The sequence below is a fragment of the Amblyomma americanum genome, chromosome 9, assembly GCF_052857255.1.
Source record: "Amblyomma americanum isolate KBUSLIRL-KWMA chromosome 9, ASM5285725v1, whole genome shotgun sequence".
Classification (NCBI taxonomy): Eukaryota; Metazoa; Arthropoda; class Arachnida; order Ixodida; family Ixodidae; genus Amblyomma; species Amblyomma americanum.
Genome location: NC_135505.1, coordinates 142,653,037 through 142,672,186, shown reverse-complemented (window position 1 = coordinate 142,672,186; position 19,150 = coordinate 142,653,037). Strand labels below are relative to the sequence as shown.

Sequence of the window (19,150 nt, the reverse complement as noted above, 5' to 3'; positions counted from 1 at the left end):
CACCGCCCCCCCCCCCCCTCCCCTCCGTCCCTCTTCCACCCTTTCTCTGCCAATTTTCTGGGATGGACCACCGGGAAGTGCGGCAGCGAAGGATGTGGGTGACGAGTGGCGTGCGAGGCAGGACGCTCGACGAATGTTCCGCGGGGGGGGCCGCGTTCGGGAGCGCGTTGCCATGGCGACGGAGAGGGGGGGGGGGGGGGAGAAAAGCAAGCGACAAAAAAAAAAGCAGTGGATGGGGAGGAGTGGTGGCAAATTGGGAGTTGGGGAAAAGCGAGGACTCCAGCCATGCATCCGCCCCACTCGCTCCGGCAGTTCTGTGCAGCGTCTGTGCGCGGTCCGCTCCCGTTGGGTGCAAACGTTGCGCTTAGCGGCCATTTCATATTTTACAGCGTTTTTTTAGAACGATTGCCGCACCGGGACTCCGGAACAGGGAGGCAAGGCCCCCCCCTCAAGTATCCAACTTCTTGCACTCAGATCACATCCTTGACAAACGCTTCAATTTTGGGACGTTATAAATCGGCTGAGATCTGTTCATGAGCATGATTACAAGCATACAAAGAGTATGGAAAACTTTTTTAATACAGTCAGTCACTCGTCATGTGTACATGTTTACACACACACACACACACACACACACACACACACACACACACACACACACACACACACACACACACACACACACACACACACACACACACACACACACACACACACACACACACACACACACACACAGTTTCTACTGCACTTATGTTTGTATTTGTTCCGCAGTGAATTTGTCACTGGGTCCTATTTTGCTGTTGATTTCCTGACACTACCAGAGCTGTGGAGGGTACCAGCAGCAGCAGCTTTTAGTTGCGTGACAACTGGGGTTGGAAATGGAGTTGTCTAAGTTGTGATGTCTTTTTTGACCATTTTTTACTAAAAACCCCTCTGCAACCCACAACCAGTAGGCATCAGATCAGAAAACGAGAATTGCTTTTTAAAGATGTATTTTCATTCCTGCAAAATTATTCTTCCAATATGTGTTGCATTTAATTTTTCATAACATTCTTAGTGATGTGCCACAAAGTGAGTCAAGGTTGTTTTTTAGACCATACTGTGACCATAGACTTCGTGCTCGCCTTAATCTTATGACAAGCTTATCACAGTGGTAAGCAGTTGCTGAAACCTGCCACCCGTCTTGTTCCCTCGCTGTAGCCAAGCATGCAGACTTCTTCGACGCTGGCATAATGGAGGAGCTGAGACATCGGTTGGCCGACGTCAGTGCCCCGGAGTCGCCCACGGAACCGCACTCCTGGAACGGGTCCACCGTCACCTTCCACGGAACGGTCAGTGCCTTTTATGCAGATTGAAAAAGATGGTGCAGTGAATTTCACTTTGAAAACAAGCTACATACGATGCAGTTGGATCTGTCATTTGTGCTCAAGAGATTTCACCTGTTTGTGAAGCACAGAAGAAAATTACCAAGCAGCCATCGAAAGAGGCTGCGAATGCTAGCGTTGGCTGCATGTTTTCTTAATGGCTGCTTACCACCTGTCTTTATTATTATCATTATTGCTACTATCATTTTAACATGCGCTCCTTTTCCCACCTTTGGCGATGTAGCTCTGTTCAACGTTTGTACATTTCTGCTTTGCAGCTTCACTCTTGCATATGCTGTTTCCTTTCCTGTTGACATTTTTCATGTTATTCCTCAGGGAGCTTTGATCGACTCGTTCTAAGTGTAATGTGCAGCTGAGCAGCTGTTCTCCGCACGCTGACTGATGAATTGCTGAAGGATTAAATCTAGTGTTCTGTGTTTATGTACCAATGTACACACTTTAGGTCGCACCACAGCTGTTGAACATCCACCAACACGGCCAGCGCGGTAAAAGAGCTGGCCACGATGCAGTCAGACCAGATGGGCAGCTGGCTTAGTTGTGCCAGTCAGTGACGGAGGCACTATGATTTTGCATTTCAGAAATCCATTTGGTGTAGATGTCATGAAGCTAGCTTCAGGGCAGCAGGGCTACGCCCAGTGTCTCACTAACAGCCGGTGCTGCAAAAGAAAACATGCGTAGTGACTGTGTTAGTACTCACAGTGAAGTTGCAATTGCTTGCATTCCACATCTGGGATGCTGACTTAAATCCACTGATCTGACCAGCATGTTGGGCTGTTAATAAAGCCAGTACAGCTGAACAAACAAGATTCCTCCAGCATGCTGAATAATATGTGAAACTTGACATGTGATAATGTCACGAACTGTGTCAAAACGGGCACCGGTATGAGAGCAATACAGTCGCCGACCGATTTTTCGGACTCGAAGGGACCCGAAAAATGGTCCGAATAATCGAACAGTTCGAAAAATCCGGGAAGTTCAAAAAAATCACATTATTGAGATGAAATCGGCTTAAAAATGTCACTGGTTTTACCTTGCGGAAAATTTCTCTTGCTGGCGACGATTTGCGCCTGTATTTGCGCCAAACTTGTGCTTTCACTGTGCACGCCAGACAGCAAGGTCACGGCGTTTAGTTGAATGCTTGCCACGCTCCTTTGACGGACCCAGCGTCACTGGCATGTTGTGCGCAACCCGAGTGTGCACCACACCGCTCGTCAAACACACGCTAAGACAAGGCACTTTTTGTTCAAAGCAGTGGAACCGCCGGATGCAGTCACAAAACGGCGATTGGATGTAACTTTGTGAAGACTGAGCGCCACTCGGTCGACGCGGTCTGAGAAACCCAAGTGACGAAACGGCAAATGGCGAACGTATGAGACCCGCCGCAGTGGCTCAGTGGTTAGGGCGCTCAGCTACTGATCTGGAGTACCCTAGTTCGAACCAGACTGCGGTGGCCGCGTTTCGCCTCCATCGAAACGCAAATGCGCCCGTGTGCTGTGTGATGTCAGTGCACGTTAAAGATCCCCATGTGGTCGAAATTATTCCGGAGCCTTCCACTATGGCACCTCTTTCTTCTCTCAGTCCCTCCTTTATACTTTCCCTTAATGTGCAGTGCATGTGTCCACCGAGATGTGAGATAGCTACTGCGCAATTTCCTTCCCCCAACAACCAATTTTCAACGTATGGGACAAGCGATAACTGCCCACGACCGCGACAACGTCCGCTGATGTCGCGGACAAAAGCAAGCTGACGGCGATGACAATCCGACCGCCTTTTCAAAGTGTCAGAGATCGCAGGGACCTCTACTGGCAAAAATGAGGTACCGAAAGTATGTCAAGCCAATCCAACTGCAACGTAAATCCACCTAAATCTAAGATGGCGCCTTTTGCGCCGGCGAAAAGCCGGTAAGATTGCCGATTTTGGTCCGTAGACGACTTAAATTAGTCCGATAAATCGAACTCTCGGACTTTCCGAAATATGCATTGCAAATATGTATGCGCTTCTATGGAGTGACTGACAGTGCCTCATCGAGGTCCAAAATATCCTACAAGTCCGAATTATTGGAGTCCGAATTACCTGTCGGCTACTGTACGAATAGCCAGCTTGCATGCACATTTCTTATGAAGAGAGTACATTGTGTAGAAAGCAGAGGGGATAGTTTACAATTCCACTTTTTGGAAGCAGGCGGGGCACAGCCTTTTAACAGTCAGGTCAAATGTAGAGTATTGCATATTGAAGAAGCACGGCAAAGAGCTGTAGGTCCAGGCTGTGGGGCAGATCTTACAGGGACCATTTGTTATTTTTATTAGCATGGTAGTTGCCCCGGGACTAATAGCAGAGGTGGCCAGTGCAGCTGAGTGTTTAATGGCTGTAGAGATTTCACTGAATGCAGTCAGTTTATTTTCTTCGTTACTGCCTTTTTCCTACCCCTTCTGCCCTTCTACCGGACTTGCCCAACGCAGCAGTGATATTCTGGAGGTTCCCTTCTTTTGATGAATCGCTTACAGTAGTGAGAGTTAAACCTGTTCATCTGTGAAGACACACTGGTTTATACCGTACAAACTTCAACCCACAGTGAGAACCCTCATATGAACACGGTAACACAGTAATGTGAACCGCCTTTGCAGGCTGAGGTGCTCGAAACTGGGTTTGCCCCCGTAAGGGAGGAGAAGGGTTTGTGGAGCCTCCTCCAAGTGCACACCTCTGAGGAAGCCGGGCACCGGGCCGGGGCACGCTTGTACCCGTTTTTGCCGGTGGGTGTCCGGCGGTGGGTTTCGAACCAGCCACCTCCCACAGCCGAAGCGGACACCCAAACCACTAGGCCGTGACCACTAGGAATTAGTTTGTCTTCAACACTGCCTTTTGCCTACCCTTTCTGCACGCACTGTGAGATGTGATTCTCTCAAAGTCAATTTTTACTTGTGCTGTTCTCACATCATCTAAGGAGCACAAGTGTGCTATTAGTGTACCTGTCCAGTTTGATGCATTAAGCTACCATGTGTCACCTACGACACATTGCATGATACCTGATGGTGATCCAGGTGCTTATATGAGTAAGGAAGTAGATTTTGCACTGAGGTTCGTGCAGCAGACTTTAACTGGCATACCTACCACCACCATAGCTGTGTATGAATCAGAAATGAATAACGTTGCAGTTTGATATATTCATTGTGTCAACCTGTGCAACAATGGGACTGTGTCAAATTCAGCCTTCCTTATCATTGAAGAGTTGCAAAGTACAGTGATGTTAGAGTTGCTGATTGGTTCTGTGTTTCACTTCTTACAGGTTGTGGCAAGAAGAAAAGAAAACACAGGGAAGGTGAAAGTGCTCCTTCACTGGGTTCCTGAACATGTGTGAGTTGTAGCGACCTTTCTGTTATTTGTTAATTTCTGTAGGTGTGATTGATTTGGTTGCTTGTAGACATGGAAGTGTCACCTCAGAGTGGTGATGGAAAAGTTGTGCTGCAAATACAGATGCAAAAGCAATGCCGTGAAGTGCAGGTGCGGAAGTTTTGCACTGAACAGCAGATGCTAAAGAGTTGCAGCAAAGTGTGCGCAAAAAATATTGCCAGGAAGTGCGGATGCAAAGGTGTTTCCACGAAGTGCAGATGGAAAAGTACTCTGGTGTGCAAGCTTGGCATGTGATATTCTATTCAGTTCAAATGCTTGATATTTGAAACCTTGGAAGTACTCCTCTCAAGGGAATAACATTTCTGGAACACTTAATTTATGTGAACTTCCTTCAGATTGGCATCATGGCATGCACACAATGAAAACCGTCAGCCACTCAACCACGTAGCGGCACTAGCATTCAGATGCAAGTGGTTTTCAGAGGTGATAAAATAGTGGAAATTCCATGCCTTCCGCTCACGTGGGGCACAGCTGACTGTCGGTGCTACAAACCAAACTGCCAGTGATCCTGTTTGTTGTTTCCTGCCGTGGTTCTGTACACTGCAAAAAACCTGCAGCATTCAGGTTGCATTCCAGTTTCTGTAACTCACACATACAATGGTTGTAGGTGTACAATTTTTTATTGCATGTTTGTTATTTCAGTGTGACCCCTACGGGGTTAAGGTAAAGGCAGAATAGGAACGAAAGTGTCATATGACGGTTTTCCAGCCAATTCGTCAAAAATAACATGAGAAATTTTCCGTGGGACGTTGTCGCGCACATGAGAGCTCATCACATCATGCAACGTGGCATGCAAGCAAAGAAACTTGAATCTTAGCAACTCGACCTTGGCAACTCGATTCTGATTCTGAAACCACTGCTAAAGCTACAGTAGTATCAATTGCTGCCTATGGAGTACTTTGTCTTCATTTGGAAGTTTGTTGTCAACTAAACCTTTCACCATGTTATCCAGAGGCTGCAAATTAATCCGGAGACCTCCATCTACTATGGTGCGCCTCATTGCCACCTCTCCAGGTTTGGCACATAAAAATCGTTAATTTAAAGAAAAATTCTTGACATAGTTCTATAAAACTGTTTCATTATAAGTTTCATTCTCAGGTGGTATTTGGAAAGAAACTAAAGCAAAACATGTTAATATGTAGTCTTTACTTGAACCACTACCTGTTGCTGCTGCATGCCTTGTGTTACTTTTTGTTTTAGCTCTGAATTTAGAAATTATTCTCATCCTAGACTGCCTGACAGCTGGGTGTCTGAGAACCAGAGCACGGAAAAGGTGGTTGCCCTGTCCTCCCTGTCTGCCGATGACCTGCACGTGCTGAACCTCTGGCCCAAGGACCTGCCCTCTCCATGCCAGGAGTCATCGTGTGAGGGGTCATCATTCGCCGGAGGTCGCCGGCGCAAGCGGAAGTGATACCGAGGTCACTCTCATTTCTCAGGGTCGCAATGAAAGACGCAACACTGCCACCACGCTTTCACAGTGTCGCCACCTGTTGTCAATGAGTGGTAACAGCTCTATCTCCCCCCCCCCACTTCCCTCCTGCAAACACAATGTACATGGACTTGGACGTGAACTGCACCATATTAGGAGCGTAATTTATTTGCAACTTTCACCTTATGTGTTTTCCGTGTTTGGCTAGCTCTGCTACTCGCCGTTTGCAGCAAGCAGCAACACAAGATTCCCACTGCCTTTGACAACATATGCCAGCATCTCAAGGACTACAAAAACAGGGCGCAGAGACACTGAATTTCAGCCGCTGTCCAGTCGCAACTACTGACGCGGTGTGCCCTCATTCAGTGTAAATGCCACATCTTTATCAGCTTCATCTCGACAGTATCACCTGCAATGAACAGTGGTTGAAAAGGAACGGGCCCTGATTCTATCACAGATGGAAGAAGTACGACACCTCGTGGATCATTCCACAGTAATGGACTTTGCGCTTTCTCGACAAACCCAACACTTGGGTGCTGTGCTGTTCTCACCTCGGCGGCAGCGTTGATGACGTCGATGGCATGTTCACCGCTGCCAGAACAGCTGCCGTCTTTGGTCGACGAACTGCGATGATGGCTCACGACATTCACTGCCCACGTAGGAAATGAAGAGAGGAAGCAACTGAAAAGCCTCCAGTAACCAACGCTATGCAGGAGCCAGGCGCTCTGCTTGAGGTTTCAATGCCTTTTGTTTGTTTCTTGCTCTTTGTCTTGTCCCCACCCTTTGACATTAATGACGAACAAGGTTGTTTGTGTTTGCTTGTTGTGCCGCCTTGTGTAGCGTCCTCGACTGTGTCTGCTTCGAAAAGTACTTTCATTCTTAGCTACAATAAGGTGGAATGTGCAAGCACCAAACATGCAGATCCTTGGTAAGGCACATTTTTGGCAGCTTTGGGAGCTTTTCGGTAGCCTCCTATCGATGCGAGCATTTGGCTCTTGCTTTTAGGTGGGCTCATACACACACTGACAAATGCAAGCATGTCATGCACAGCCAGTTCGAAATATTTGATGAGGGATAGGTGACTTGGCGATGAGGATTGTAGAAAATTTTCCGCCAATAATTGACATCTAAGCACAATTTTAGTTTCCAACCCAAACAAAAATGTTTGGTGCGTGCACTCAAGCCTTTTGTTTTCCTCGGCAAGAAAGCATTGAATAGCAAAAAGTTGTATTTTTTTACAGTAGCCTGTATGTATGCTTTTTTTGTGGTATCAGTTTTTAATAATTTAAGTTTATAGTTAACACTCAAAATAATGAATTTCGGAATTAAACTTTCTCTCCTAATCAACAGCAGTCGGCTCTGCACAGGGAATTCCTTCTTTAGAAAAAGCCATGCCCTTTCCTTTGTGGTTGTTGTCGCAGTTGTGGTGCGTATCTGTGGCTCTTAAAAATGAAGCCTTGACACTTATGTCTTCCTTCCCTTGTAATGAAACTGTCCTGGTACAGTGCTGTGCAGGCAAACGCTGAATTACTGCCATATTTGACGCTTTTCACTTATGCAAGTGGATTCTAGTGAGCCAAGGAGGAGTGATGTGTGTCATGTATGCAGACTGTGCATATGCAATTTTCAAATGTGATGAACTTTGGGGTGGGATTAGTATCTTTTTTTTCTTATGTAGAACCTCCAGTGTATGGGACTTGATGAATGGCTTCAGGCCTGTTGGGCATGTACTGGATGTTTTAGCGAAGTCTTTCAAACATATTTAGCAGTAGGTTTTTGTGATGGCAACTAGTAATAAGCAGGTTAACTAAGTTGCAGTTGGGTACTTGGCTTTAATTAGATTTTTAGGTGGTTGTTACTACAGTGGAATCTCTCTTAATTAGAACTTGAGGTTAAATTATGGACAGTCAGCTGTAGACTTTCTCATCTCTAATCTTCAAGACATCATTAATTTGCAGCAAGCACTTGAATGTAATAGTTAGAGTTATCTATTAGAACTAAGTTGATCAGCTTACTAATTAGCATGATTCGCCAGTTTTTGTATGCCTGCCACCACTGATGCTATTAAGTCTGAAAAACCAACCTCACACTTCAAGAAGACTGTTTTTAAATAGTAAGGAAAGCTTCGCTGATACACCCAGGATATGACTGGAATGTACGGAAGCCATATTTTTGCTGAGTGCAGCTAAGAGCCAACGGTAATTCATTGCAGCCTTACTGGCAAGAACTTTGGCTGCAAAGGCACTGGAAACCTTCAGATATTTGAAGCAAGAAACTAAGGCTGTGCTCTTGGCTTTTTTTTTTCTTTCTCTGAAGTGTACTTTCTACTGGAGTTCTCAAATTATTCCAATGTAATGTAAGTTGTTCTTTATGGGTACTTTTAGCTTCGTGTATGTAAGAAACCTGATGTGTTCATTGCCTTGCCACCTCTGCAAAGTTTTCATGGGTTGACAGTAAGTAGCAGGCTGACTTTAGTACAACCTGAGGTCTCCATCACCCAGTTTGCTCACTGTCGTAGTATGCACTGCAGAGTTCAACTATGAGAAGCAAATTCTAAAATGCTACTTTGAAGGAAAAGATCCAAAATTTGGCTGGCCAATGTTAGTGGTTCACATCTACTTAGAATGTCACTTCAAAATGAACTTGTCGCAATTCGTTACCCGGAACAATCAGCAATTGTTTATGTTAAGCGTCCTTATGGTTGCTGCTTGCTTGGCTGTTTTTCTGAACCCCATTCAGCTGGAAGCAAAAATGGTAATCATGACGCCATTTTTTTTTTTTTTTCAGTAATTGTCACTGGCTCCGGCAGTCAACTCTAAAAGAATGTGACAAGCACTGCCATGATTGGTGTGTAATGTGTGAAGATTGTGGTTTAGACGTGGGCAGAAAAAGTCAAGCTTTTGTGATCTCAATTGTGTGTATGCAGTTCGCTGCAATGTGAGCAACTTGTACAATGAAGGAGGGGCGAGGTGTGTAACATAATGCCAGTGGTTCTGAGGGAACTGCAAACCACAGTGGAGTCAACTGTTGCACATATTTGCCAGGAGCTGGGGCTTGGATGTGTTTAAATTTAAGGCTGTTAAAGTCACTGAGGCACCTTTCGATATTCTAATTGTTCCGTAGTATCGCTTCGAGTTTGTGCTTGTGCTTTTTATATTTAGGTCTTTTTGTTCATTTTGATTCTCTTGGTAAAAGGAGCACCCTTAGAAACAAATCTTCGATACTTTTCTTCAAATCTTTCTGAAATTATAGGATATTGGTGGTATGGCCCACAAATTTGAATCCCACTACAGACAGCTTTAAGAGGTTTTATTAAAGGGATGCTCAGAAGAACTTCATACAATTTTTGTTCTTATTAAAATTCAATTGTCCAGCCCTTTGTGGTTATGCTGGCATTTATTCAGCAGCAAAGTACGTATTTACTACTCTGAAGGTCAGAATTGTATGTGGAACGTCGTTTTCCTGCCATTGAGTTCAAACTTGCCACTGTTGATGTCAAGAAGAATATGTAGTCCATGATCACAATCTGGAAGCGGATGGCAATGTGGTCTAGGCATAGAGAATTAAGTACTTGACATCATTGCAGCTTGCTTGTGAAAACAGCCTGTGCCAGCAAGAACTAGCTGAAAAAAATTTGTTTTCAATGAGGGCCTCTTTAACATCAGAACACGGTAATCTGTCCATACAGGCCAACTTCAATTAGTCCTTAGTTGTCCCTTTAATGTTTTGCTGAATTTTTTGTTAATGCTAGCATTTCTTCAGCCATGAATTTATATTGCCCATTTAAAACCAGCTCTTGTGATTTACAGTTCCCTCAGCAACCTTCTTGAACCCAATAGCAAATGGGATGCAATTTTTTTTCACGTCCATATATATTTTTTTTTTACGGAGCACATCCTTCGGACACATCAAGCTATTTTATGGGACCACGTGCCTTTTATGTCACTATCTCTGAATGGACGACTGACAAGAGACGATCTTTGCATGTTTCATGACGTACCTGTCACTAGGCAAATGATTTGGTCATGATTTTGATGGCTTTATAATATGGTAGGTTTTGTTGACAGTCATTCACTGTGCGCATTTTTGATTCATCAGAAGAGCATTTGCATCTGCATACTCCTGACAAAAAAAAATCTAATTGTCTCCCCAAATGAAATGAACAAATTATTTTTAAGGTGCCGGATTTGCGACTCCATTTAACACTCATGCTTTCATGCTTTTTGCTCTGCGCACTGTCGGAAAATTATGCTAATGTAGTGAAGACTCATAACGTCGTTTTTCTGGAACACCCTGTTTCAATTATTTGTAACACACACGATCACATTATATGCGGATGCCACATGAAGGTCTAATGCATTTTTTAAAAGATGGTCATCTCAGTTGCTTATTTGGCAGGTGCTCATGTGAACTTCTTGTGAAAGAAATTGTTTGAGCATTTTCTCCCATCACAGCGAGGCGGGAAGTTTTCAGGGCTGTGTGACTGATTATCAAGATGCAGATTGCAACCTTGGTGCTTTGACACATCAGATGTGCTTAGCACAGGCTTTTTCATTGAAAAGGCTGTTGAAGAGGCAGGTTGATGTACACGTGACCTTCAGAAACTGATCTTCAGAATGTAAAACGTCAATCTGACTTTATAGCTGGCATTTTCATTCCTGCCAGATATGAAACTATCAACTAATAACTGATGTTGCCACGGCAGTATGGTTTCGGCTGTCAAACTGTGGTATCAGTGGCAAGGTCGCAACCTAAACCAAACATTGGTTTCGGTTGCCATGTTGCTATGGTAGCATAAAGGCAGCATGTGAGAGTTTTGGGTTGCTGTGTTGCCATAAAAACCGTGACAACATTGCAGCCCTTGATGCTGCTTTTTGCGTGGTTTATAAGCCGCTGCGGTGTTTCAGAATTGATGCTGGAGAAAGCTGTATGGTGTGGTTTCCGAGATTATCGTCAAGAAAAGTGGTTTGTGGGAGACAAGATGCAAACATTTTGGCTGCTGTTGCGAAGGGTGGCTGACCATCTGCTGGTATGTTGCAGTTTGCGCTGTGTCATGTTTCGGATAGTGTAGTAAGCGACTGCCATGCCGAGACTTGCGTCGTCGTGTTGCATCATCTAAGGTGCTGCAAGGAGCTGTTTTTCAGTTCTTGCATCAGCACTTTCTGTAGACACCCATCAGCAACATTAATTTTTCCTGGTTATCACAGTGTTAATCACATCTGCATGCCATCAGACATTGCTGCCGTTGCCACGGCCTTCATCGTCACAGCTTTATTTATTCCACTCGCTGCGTGTTTAACCTCTAATCTCTCACCCAGCACTACCTTCGGCGCATGGCAGTGCAGCTTAGTGTGAGCTAAACGAGCGGGCATCGCTCTGCGTAGCAGATGGCAGCATTACAAACGCGTGTTACAAAGTCTTGAGAACTGTGCTAGGCAGAGAGTTACCAGAGATAGTGACATGTCACATTGCTATGCTGTATCATACTGAGGAATATATCAACTTTCATAGCTGAGCTTGTAATGAGTCTTATTGTATACCACCTGTGTACATTGGTGAGCTGTGTCCGTTTACAATCGCAGAACTACTGCCCGTGCTGTGAAAACTTTGTTCTACTGTAGAGAACTAACCATATGCGTGCTCCCATCAACCTCTTGGAGAGACAAAATGCTTGATCCTGGGGTCAGACAAAGGCAGATTTTGTGCCTGCTTGCAGAATGACATATTAGGTTGGGAAAAGAGACTCCATTGTAGAATCCGGTTGTTATCAATTTAAAATCAATGACGTGAGATGTCAATCTTCACACCTGAAAGTTTTTTAGGTGATCGGATGACATCCCACTGGACTCGTGGCATGCATTAAATCACAATTGAAAGGAAAGGACAAGTAACAATGCGAGGAAACAATTTTTTTACATTGCATGCTAGCTTTACATGTGTGCAAGCAAATCATGCCCTTCGTTGGTATGCTTTCAACAGCTGTGCCCAGTTGTGAAAGGTAGATGGATGTGCGCGTCTGGCCGATGTATAATAATATCCCATGAGTTGCTTGGACTCCCAGTGTACATCTTCCATCTTCGTGACCAAGTCTCCCGCTCTACCAGCCAACACGTTCAACACTGCCATTGTAAAGAGAGTGAACACCATGTTTTTAAAAGAAACTGTTACATAAAGGTTATATACTATGCGAGATGAAAATATATACAAGGCTTGTTAGGCATGGCGGCTAGCATGTCTAGCAGAAACTATACTATATGCGACCAAGCACATGACAGGGGTGTACGTCATGCTTAGTGTATGGCATGTAGGGGTAATATCCTGGTGTTCCTTCTTTTATGAAATTGTGTTCCCTGTAAAGAGTCGTGACAGTTGGCCTGAACAACACTGCGTCTTAATTGCATGCGTTCGTATTATATGCACGCCAAGGATATTTGCAACTGTACGGCGACTTTTAACCTCTGGGTGTGTGGCATTGAGTGGATGCTTGGCATTTTGCGGTGGCTGGAACTCAAACGCACTGCTACAAGGTTGAGCAATGATACTCCTATAGTCTGGCTGTGTTGACGTCATAGACGAGTGCATACCTTCTGGTGCAGCGTAAGGCGGAGATAGCTGCTGACAGTTGTTCCGAATGCATCAGTGCTGCAAACGTTTCTTGGGCAGGCAGTGTTGTTCCTTGTCATTCCTGCTGCAGTTTTTTCTGTTTGTAAATGAGTATTGTGCTGGTGGTAACTTTGAGAGTACAGGTGTTGTCTGGTTTCCAAAGACACTGTCGCTACGACTGGCCATTTCATTGCAGAGCTGTTTAATCGCACTAGTTGCAGAAATGCCCGCAGAGCCCGCATTTAAAAGTTATGCGATGATTGGTTCAGAATAATGCGATGATTGGTTCAGAATAGAGAAGCCAGCGGATTGTTGCACCATCTGTGCCAATAGGTAGTATTGCCATAGGTACTGCAATGCCATCCATGGCCATAGGTGGTGCTGCAGTCTTCAGAAATACAACAGTTGTCACCCTAGCAGCGTATGTATGGCTCTTTTGCACAAGTCTGCCAGCTTTTTGACTTCAATTTGTGTGGAAAATAAAAAATAAAATTTGACTGCACCAAGGGAGGAGGGAGGTACTATATTTTTTTAGGATGGTACTAGTTGAATATAGGTTGAATTCTTCTGGTGTGGGAAAATAAGAATGGTAAATTGGTAAACGAGATGCGGAAATATAGCAAAGTGCCAGAAAAGACAATGTTAAAGAGCTCTACTGAACGGCAGTGTGGTCAGCAACTCCAAACTGTGTATCTCTGATCCGCCAAGGCAGCGGTTTGGTCCAAGGCCCTTTTCCCGAGAACCTCACCCTAGAATAGCCGAGCACCAGGCCAGGGGAAATCTACCCATTAAAAAAACCGGCGGGCACCCAGCGGCACTGGGGATCGAACCCAGAACCTCCCGAATGCGAGGCAGATGCTCTACCACAAGGCCACGCTTCGGTGTTTAGTATACATTTTTCTGTTAGCATTAGACAAAAGTTCAGAGGTGTGAGCGGATTGGTTATTGTATCACGTTGAAGGGATTATGTCAGGTTTATCTTGGTAGAAACACAAGGACCTTTCAGTTGTCATAAAATATTTAAATTTGGTCATCTAGATCACTAGGGGCAAACGAAACGAAAATGGCTCACAAAAGTCACCATCATGGTTTGTGCTCATTAGCAGGGTGACTACTGTTGATACCCAAATCTAAAAGTGAATGTTTTGAACAACATGCAGTCAGTTATTTATAATTGAAGCTATCACAGAAATTGCAGCATCCTAAGCAACTGGTGTGGTTATTGAGCTCTAGTTATTGTATCATGTTGAAGGATTGTGTCAGGTTTATCTTGGTAGAAACACAAGGACCTCGGTTCTCATAAGATATTTGAATTTGGTCATCTCTTTCTCACTAGCTTTAAAGTTTACTCGTCTGCTTTTCAGTCTTCTCATGCAAGACAAACCTGAACATCCTACAATGCTTCTATTGTGCTGATTGTGGTGGTTATTCATTTCTTCAGTTGGTTTTTTGGCATTCCTGAAGCTGTTAGTCGCGTCTAATTTCTGCAGGACACTCTTTTGGTAATGTTTGGCATAACTTGCTAAGAACATTAATGTTGCACATCTGCTACTATATTTTTATGTGGCTGCAGTCGTCTTAGCTGCTTCAATGCTGCTTGCACTCGCAAAGCTGACATGGATGAATAAAATTCTTTTTGCTGTCAAACAGCCCAGAATAACACAATTCTCCAAACGATGCTCAAAATTGCAGCAATGCTTTTACATGTGGGTTATTCCTAACTTTTTTAGGCTTAGTTAAACATGCAATTTTAAGATGCCAATCAAATGCTATGGGCTCAGATACACTGTTAACCAAATCTCTATTCTAAAACTTCCCCTAAATCACCACAAGAAGCTCCGCTGGCATAGTAGCTGCTTTAGTGTTGTCGTTTGGTCCATTGTGTTGAAACGGCAACAAATAGCTGCTTCAATTCGTCCCTTGCTTGTCTCTGTATATGCATGTTTTTTCAATTGTTCCCAAAATGCACGAAGTCTGGCTGGTCAAGTGTTTGAGGGTGCTTAGGCACTTCCAAGTGCATTGCACAGCATCGCATTTGTGAGCATTGTGTCGACAAGCGCGATGGTTGGTTGCATGGATTGAATTTGCACAGCACTCCATTTTCCATTCCTATTCTTGCTCGCTGCCAAACATTACAGTTCGAATGTGTTTCTAAAAGTTATCATTTAGAGGGCAGTTTGTGTGCTCGACAGTTTCCGCCATTTGGTTTGTTTTTGGTCCTAGTCATATTTGCAGATAATGAAATGTTACCACAAGCAAGTTCCGGAGTAATGTCGCACTTGCTCTTGTGAAACTTGCGTCAGGATAGGTTGGCATTGTTTTTGGCTCCTTGCGTTTCTTTTTGTTAGTTGTTTGACCCCCATAGCGAGGCCTTTGCGGAGGGAAGAAAAATAGAGAAGCTCAATTTTCACTGTTTTACACCGTAGTGATGCCAAAACCGAGGTTGTTTGTGTATTGGGTAGTTCTGGTGGCCGTTTATTTCTTCAGATGAAAACACTGACTCAAGTTGGTGGCGGGAGACTTGTTGAGTGTAATTCTCTTGCGGTAAAGTTTACGTCATGTGCTTATGTGGGAACCTTTTTTGCATCTCGGAACCGTCTGTCTCTGCTGTAGTTTAGTTTTCCCGTTTCTTAGTGGCGCTTTTAATGAAACGAAGAGTTACATCCACTGTTCACTTCACCAAATTTGATTGCTAAGCTTCATTTGGAAATTCTTACCACCAGTGACAGCAGTGCACCATCCTTGTAAAGTTAGCTGCAAAATTCTTTGCTCGAAATATGATTTGTCCATAAGGTAAAGTGAACTACATAATACTGTTCCACTTTCTTACACAGAATGAAATATTTACAATACAGGTGTGAAACTTCTATCATTTCAGAGTGAGCACACTTTGAGTCCCGATCGCAGATACATTGGGTCCATACCACTTGATGCACCAGAACCAAGTTTCCGTACGCCATAGCGCTTTCTACACTTCTCTTAAATAGCTTGCCTAATCTGATAACTCTTGAGAGCCCTTTTTTTTTGCGCCTTTCTTGTTTTCGTTGTGTTGGTATAGTTGTGCGTTTGTATGCTAACCACGTGACGTGGAAGCAGTCGGCTATGATCTCGCAAACCGGAGCAGGCGGTCAGATATGGTGTCTTGCTGTCAGCTTTCGGATCTCCCTTCACGCCTTGTCGGACGTGGAGCAGTGTTTTCTTTGATTTGTGTCGGTTTAGTTTCAAAGCCGATGGGAAGAATGTGTGTACTAAGGCGGTCTTCAGCAGTTTGTTTCGCCGAAGAAAAAAAAATGTGTGTATGTATAGCCCTTCACTGCCACTTGTTGAGTACATGCGGATGTGAGCACTTGCTTTGTAGACCGCCAAATTGCGTGCAGAGAATGGAGCGATTGTGTGGCCAATACTTTGACTGGATTCCTTTTTGCGTTTCTGAGTGCGGGGGACTGCTTGAGAAACATTTGAGCTGCTGGCATGAATGGTTCATGTTAGCTTTCCTTGGAATGAAATTTTATTGTTTGTTTTCGGTTAAAGGGAACAGATATTTTTATGCTCTGCTTTTCTTCCAACATAACCAGTATTAGTGTTTAGACAACACAGAACGAAGATTTGTAAAGGGTTTATGCGGATTTCTCTACTAACAGCAGTGAAGGCAAATGCCAATGATGCCTGTTTTTGTTCATTTGCTCCAACTGGGACCAAGGTTATTGTTGTTTTGTGAGCCTTTTTTGCTATATAGTTTTTTGTGACTTCAGATTATTCTTGCAAGTTTGGCTTATTATATGACTTATGGAAGGACATTGTTCACATCAAGTGAGTACTTTTATTCAAATGTGTATCATTTGAGATGGAGAAATTTTGTTTTGCCTGCCAGTTTTACTGGGCGTTAGTTCAGTTCATGGCACATAATTTATGCAGTTTTTTTGGGGTATGGTGTGGAACCAGGAAGTGTACGTTCCATAAGCATGCTTTTGTACGTTCCATAAGCAAGCTAGCAAGTAACGGATGCCTGTTACTAACAGCAAGATTTTCCTTGCTGGATATGTCATTTGCCTTTACCATGATTTAAGTCACAGAGGCAGGTGTTTCCTTTCATTCTTCAAGGCATCAACTAAAGAAAGAAAAGAAGTACGGTCTTTGTCGAAAGTTTGTAACCCACTGTAACTGTGGCAGGAGCTGGAATGTGGTAATGCCCGTTAGCACCCAGGTCGCACTAAGCAAAGAGATTGGTCCATCTCACCCCCACCTCGAGACCCCATTATGGGCAAGAGAGTGAGCGACATTCCTTCTCACCTAGCACAGCCCTGGTACTGGCAGGTGCTGGCACGTTCCCACTCCAGCAACAATGGCAGTGGGCTTCAAACTTTCAAGAGTGACTGTATCTCTTAATTGTTTAGCTCAGTTTTGTTGCAATAGTACAGCTCCATATTAACAATGTTTGTGAGCAGCTTTGAATGATCTTTTATCTTTTGTTATGTATGTTTCCTTTATCTTGTTGTTTGCTAGGTCTAAAGACATGGTGCCAACTCGTGCATCTGTGGCTCACACAGGGGAAACCTGCGCAATGCTTCTAAACACTGTTGGGCAGCCACATTGATGAGTGCAGTCAGTTTTGATTGTATCGTTGTAACATTGTACAGAGCAGTATCTAATGAATGCGATTATGCAGCTTAGTATTTTTGAAGCAAAATGCCTGCACTCCTTATAGCGTTTTTCCCTCATAGCTCTCAATTTTTGGGAGAATATGTTGACGAGGCATATGTAAATTATTTGTTTCTAGCTTGTGTTTTCCTGGTACTTGTAAACATAATATTATTGTAATTATTATAATTGATAGGTTGCACCAGTTCGGAGCTGATTTGTAGCCATACTTTACCTCGTGGCCTCGGACTTTTGTGGGTGGCCCGATGACGTGTGGTGACGGTGGTGTTGTGTCTTCTGCTGCATCTTTTTTGGGTGGGGCTGAAAATGCTGTTTTCTGCCGCATCAATGTGCATTGCTACCTTTGTAACTATTTTTTCTACTTGTCTTTGTTTCTCATGAAATGTCACAGGCTTGGTTGGCTCAAAAATTCGAAACATTAATTTTCAATTGCATTGCTACCTATTACATTTTTGTTGTAAGTCTTTTCTGCGCCTTATAACTCTGATCAGCTTATTGGTGGGAACATTATCATAGTGGGAATTCAGTCGAAGAGTAATGAGTTGCACATGCAGAACATCTCTGTGATCACTGGCCAGAACAGCCATCCAGAGCATTAGTTGGCCACAAGGTTGGTACCTAATACACTAATTGTGAGCGTGCACTTCCTTCACTCAAGTAACAAAAGATGTGACTAAAGTTTTTAATTGCTTTTCCGTGACCAAGGTTTAGCAGCTTGTTACCGACCCTTTGCAGCGATGCTTTCTTACAGGGGCATCCTTGTTCTAGTGATTTGTACTAATGTATTACTCCGAAACAAAAAGCTCCAGATTTACCTAGTATGTGAGACTTGCCTATCAGATACCAAACTGCTAAACGTTGTCGCAACTGGGAAAAAAAGGGGCCGTAATGCAATGTAAGCGTGATCAGATTGGTTGGCACACGGTGTCACTCAAGCAAGGCCATGCCTGTGAAGTTTCTGGCTGCACTGTTCTTCAGGCTGATGAAATGCACACGTCAAGCTGCGAACGGATGCCGTTGTGTAGCACTGTGAATCGTGCCACCGTCTCTTGTACACACTAGTTTTTACTGTTCTTTATCACTTGAGTTGCTGGCAACTGACTGTTCACAATGACGACCAAGGGTGATGTGTCTCTTCACACACTGTTTTTTGCCCGACTTATGTTTGTTCTTCAGGGGCAGAATGTGTGTGTGTGTTTGCATGGTTGTTGATGAGAATGAGTTTTTCCTCGGTTGTGCTTTGTGCATGCTAGTGAGTATGGGTTTGCATCTTGTGTTGCGTGAAATGAACATGTGTGTGCGTGTGAAAGGTTTGATAGCTGCCACATAAAGAGTGTCTGTATGTATGTAAGCGTTCCTTGCCATTGGAAGTTTGCGATGAGTTCTAGATGTCGAAGTTCCATATGCCAATAAACACATTCATCTTTTTTTTTACATATGTATGAAAACAAGGAAAAAAGAGAGCAAAATGTGTGTTTGGTTCTTGGTGTCCCTTTTTACAGCGAGAGCTCTATTAGGGAACCTTCTTGGTGGCATGCCAGATCATTGTCGCCATTGAAGTTTGTCATATTCCGAGAACTTCCATTCACATGCTGACCAATAACGTCTTTAATTATGTGGAGATATTCAGAGACCGGGATTGGGAACAGTTGGGGAATACCTA

General features: G+C 43.9%; 1 protein-coding gene across 2 annotated transcripts in view; it reads left to right on the top strand.

The window, feature by feature from the left end:
* The window catches only part of jing (AE binding protein 2 jing), a 161,595-nt gene extending 142,677 nt beyond the window's left edge, over nt 1–18,918 (top strand). For both annotated transcript variants that reach the window (XM_077637821.1, XM_077637822.1), the window contains exons 6-8: nt 1,204–1,334; nt 4,672–4,739; nt 6,027–18,918. In XM_077637821.1, the coding sequence (XP_077493947.1) occupies nt 1,204–1,334; nt 4,672–4,739; nt 6,027–6,207 (380 nt within the window). In that variant the 3' untranslated portion in view covers nt 6,208–18,918. The remainder of the gene's footprint in view (nt 1–1,203; nt 1,335–4,671; nt 4,740–6,026) is intronic.
* The last annotated feature ends 232 nt before the right edge of the window (nt 18,919–19,150 follow it).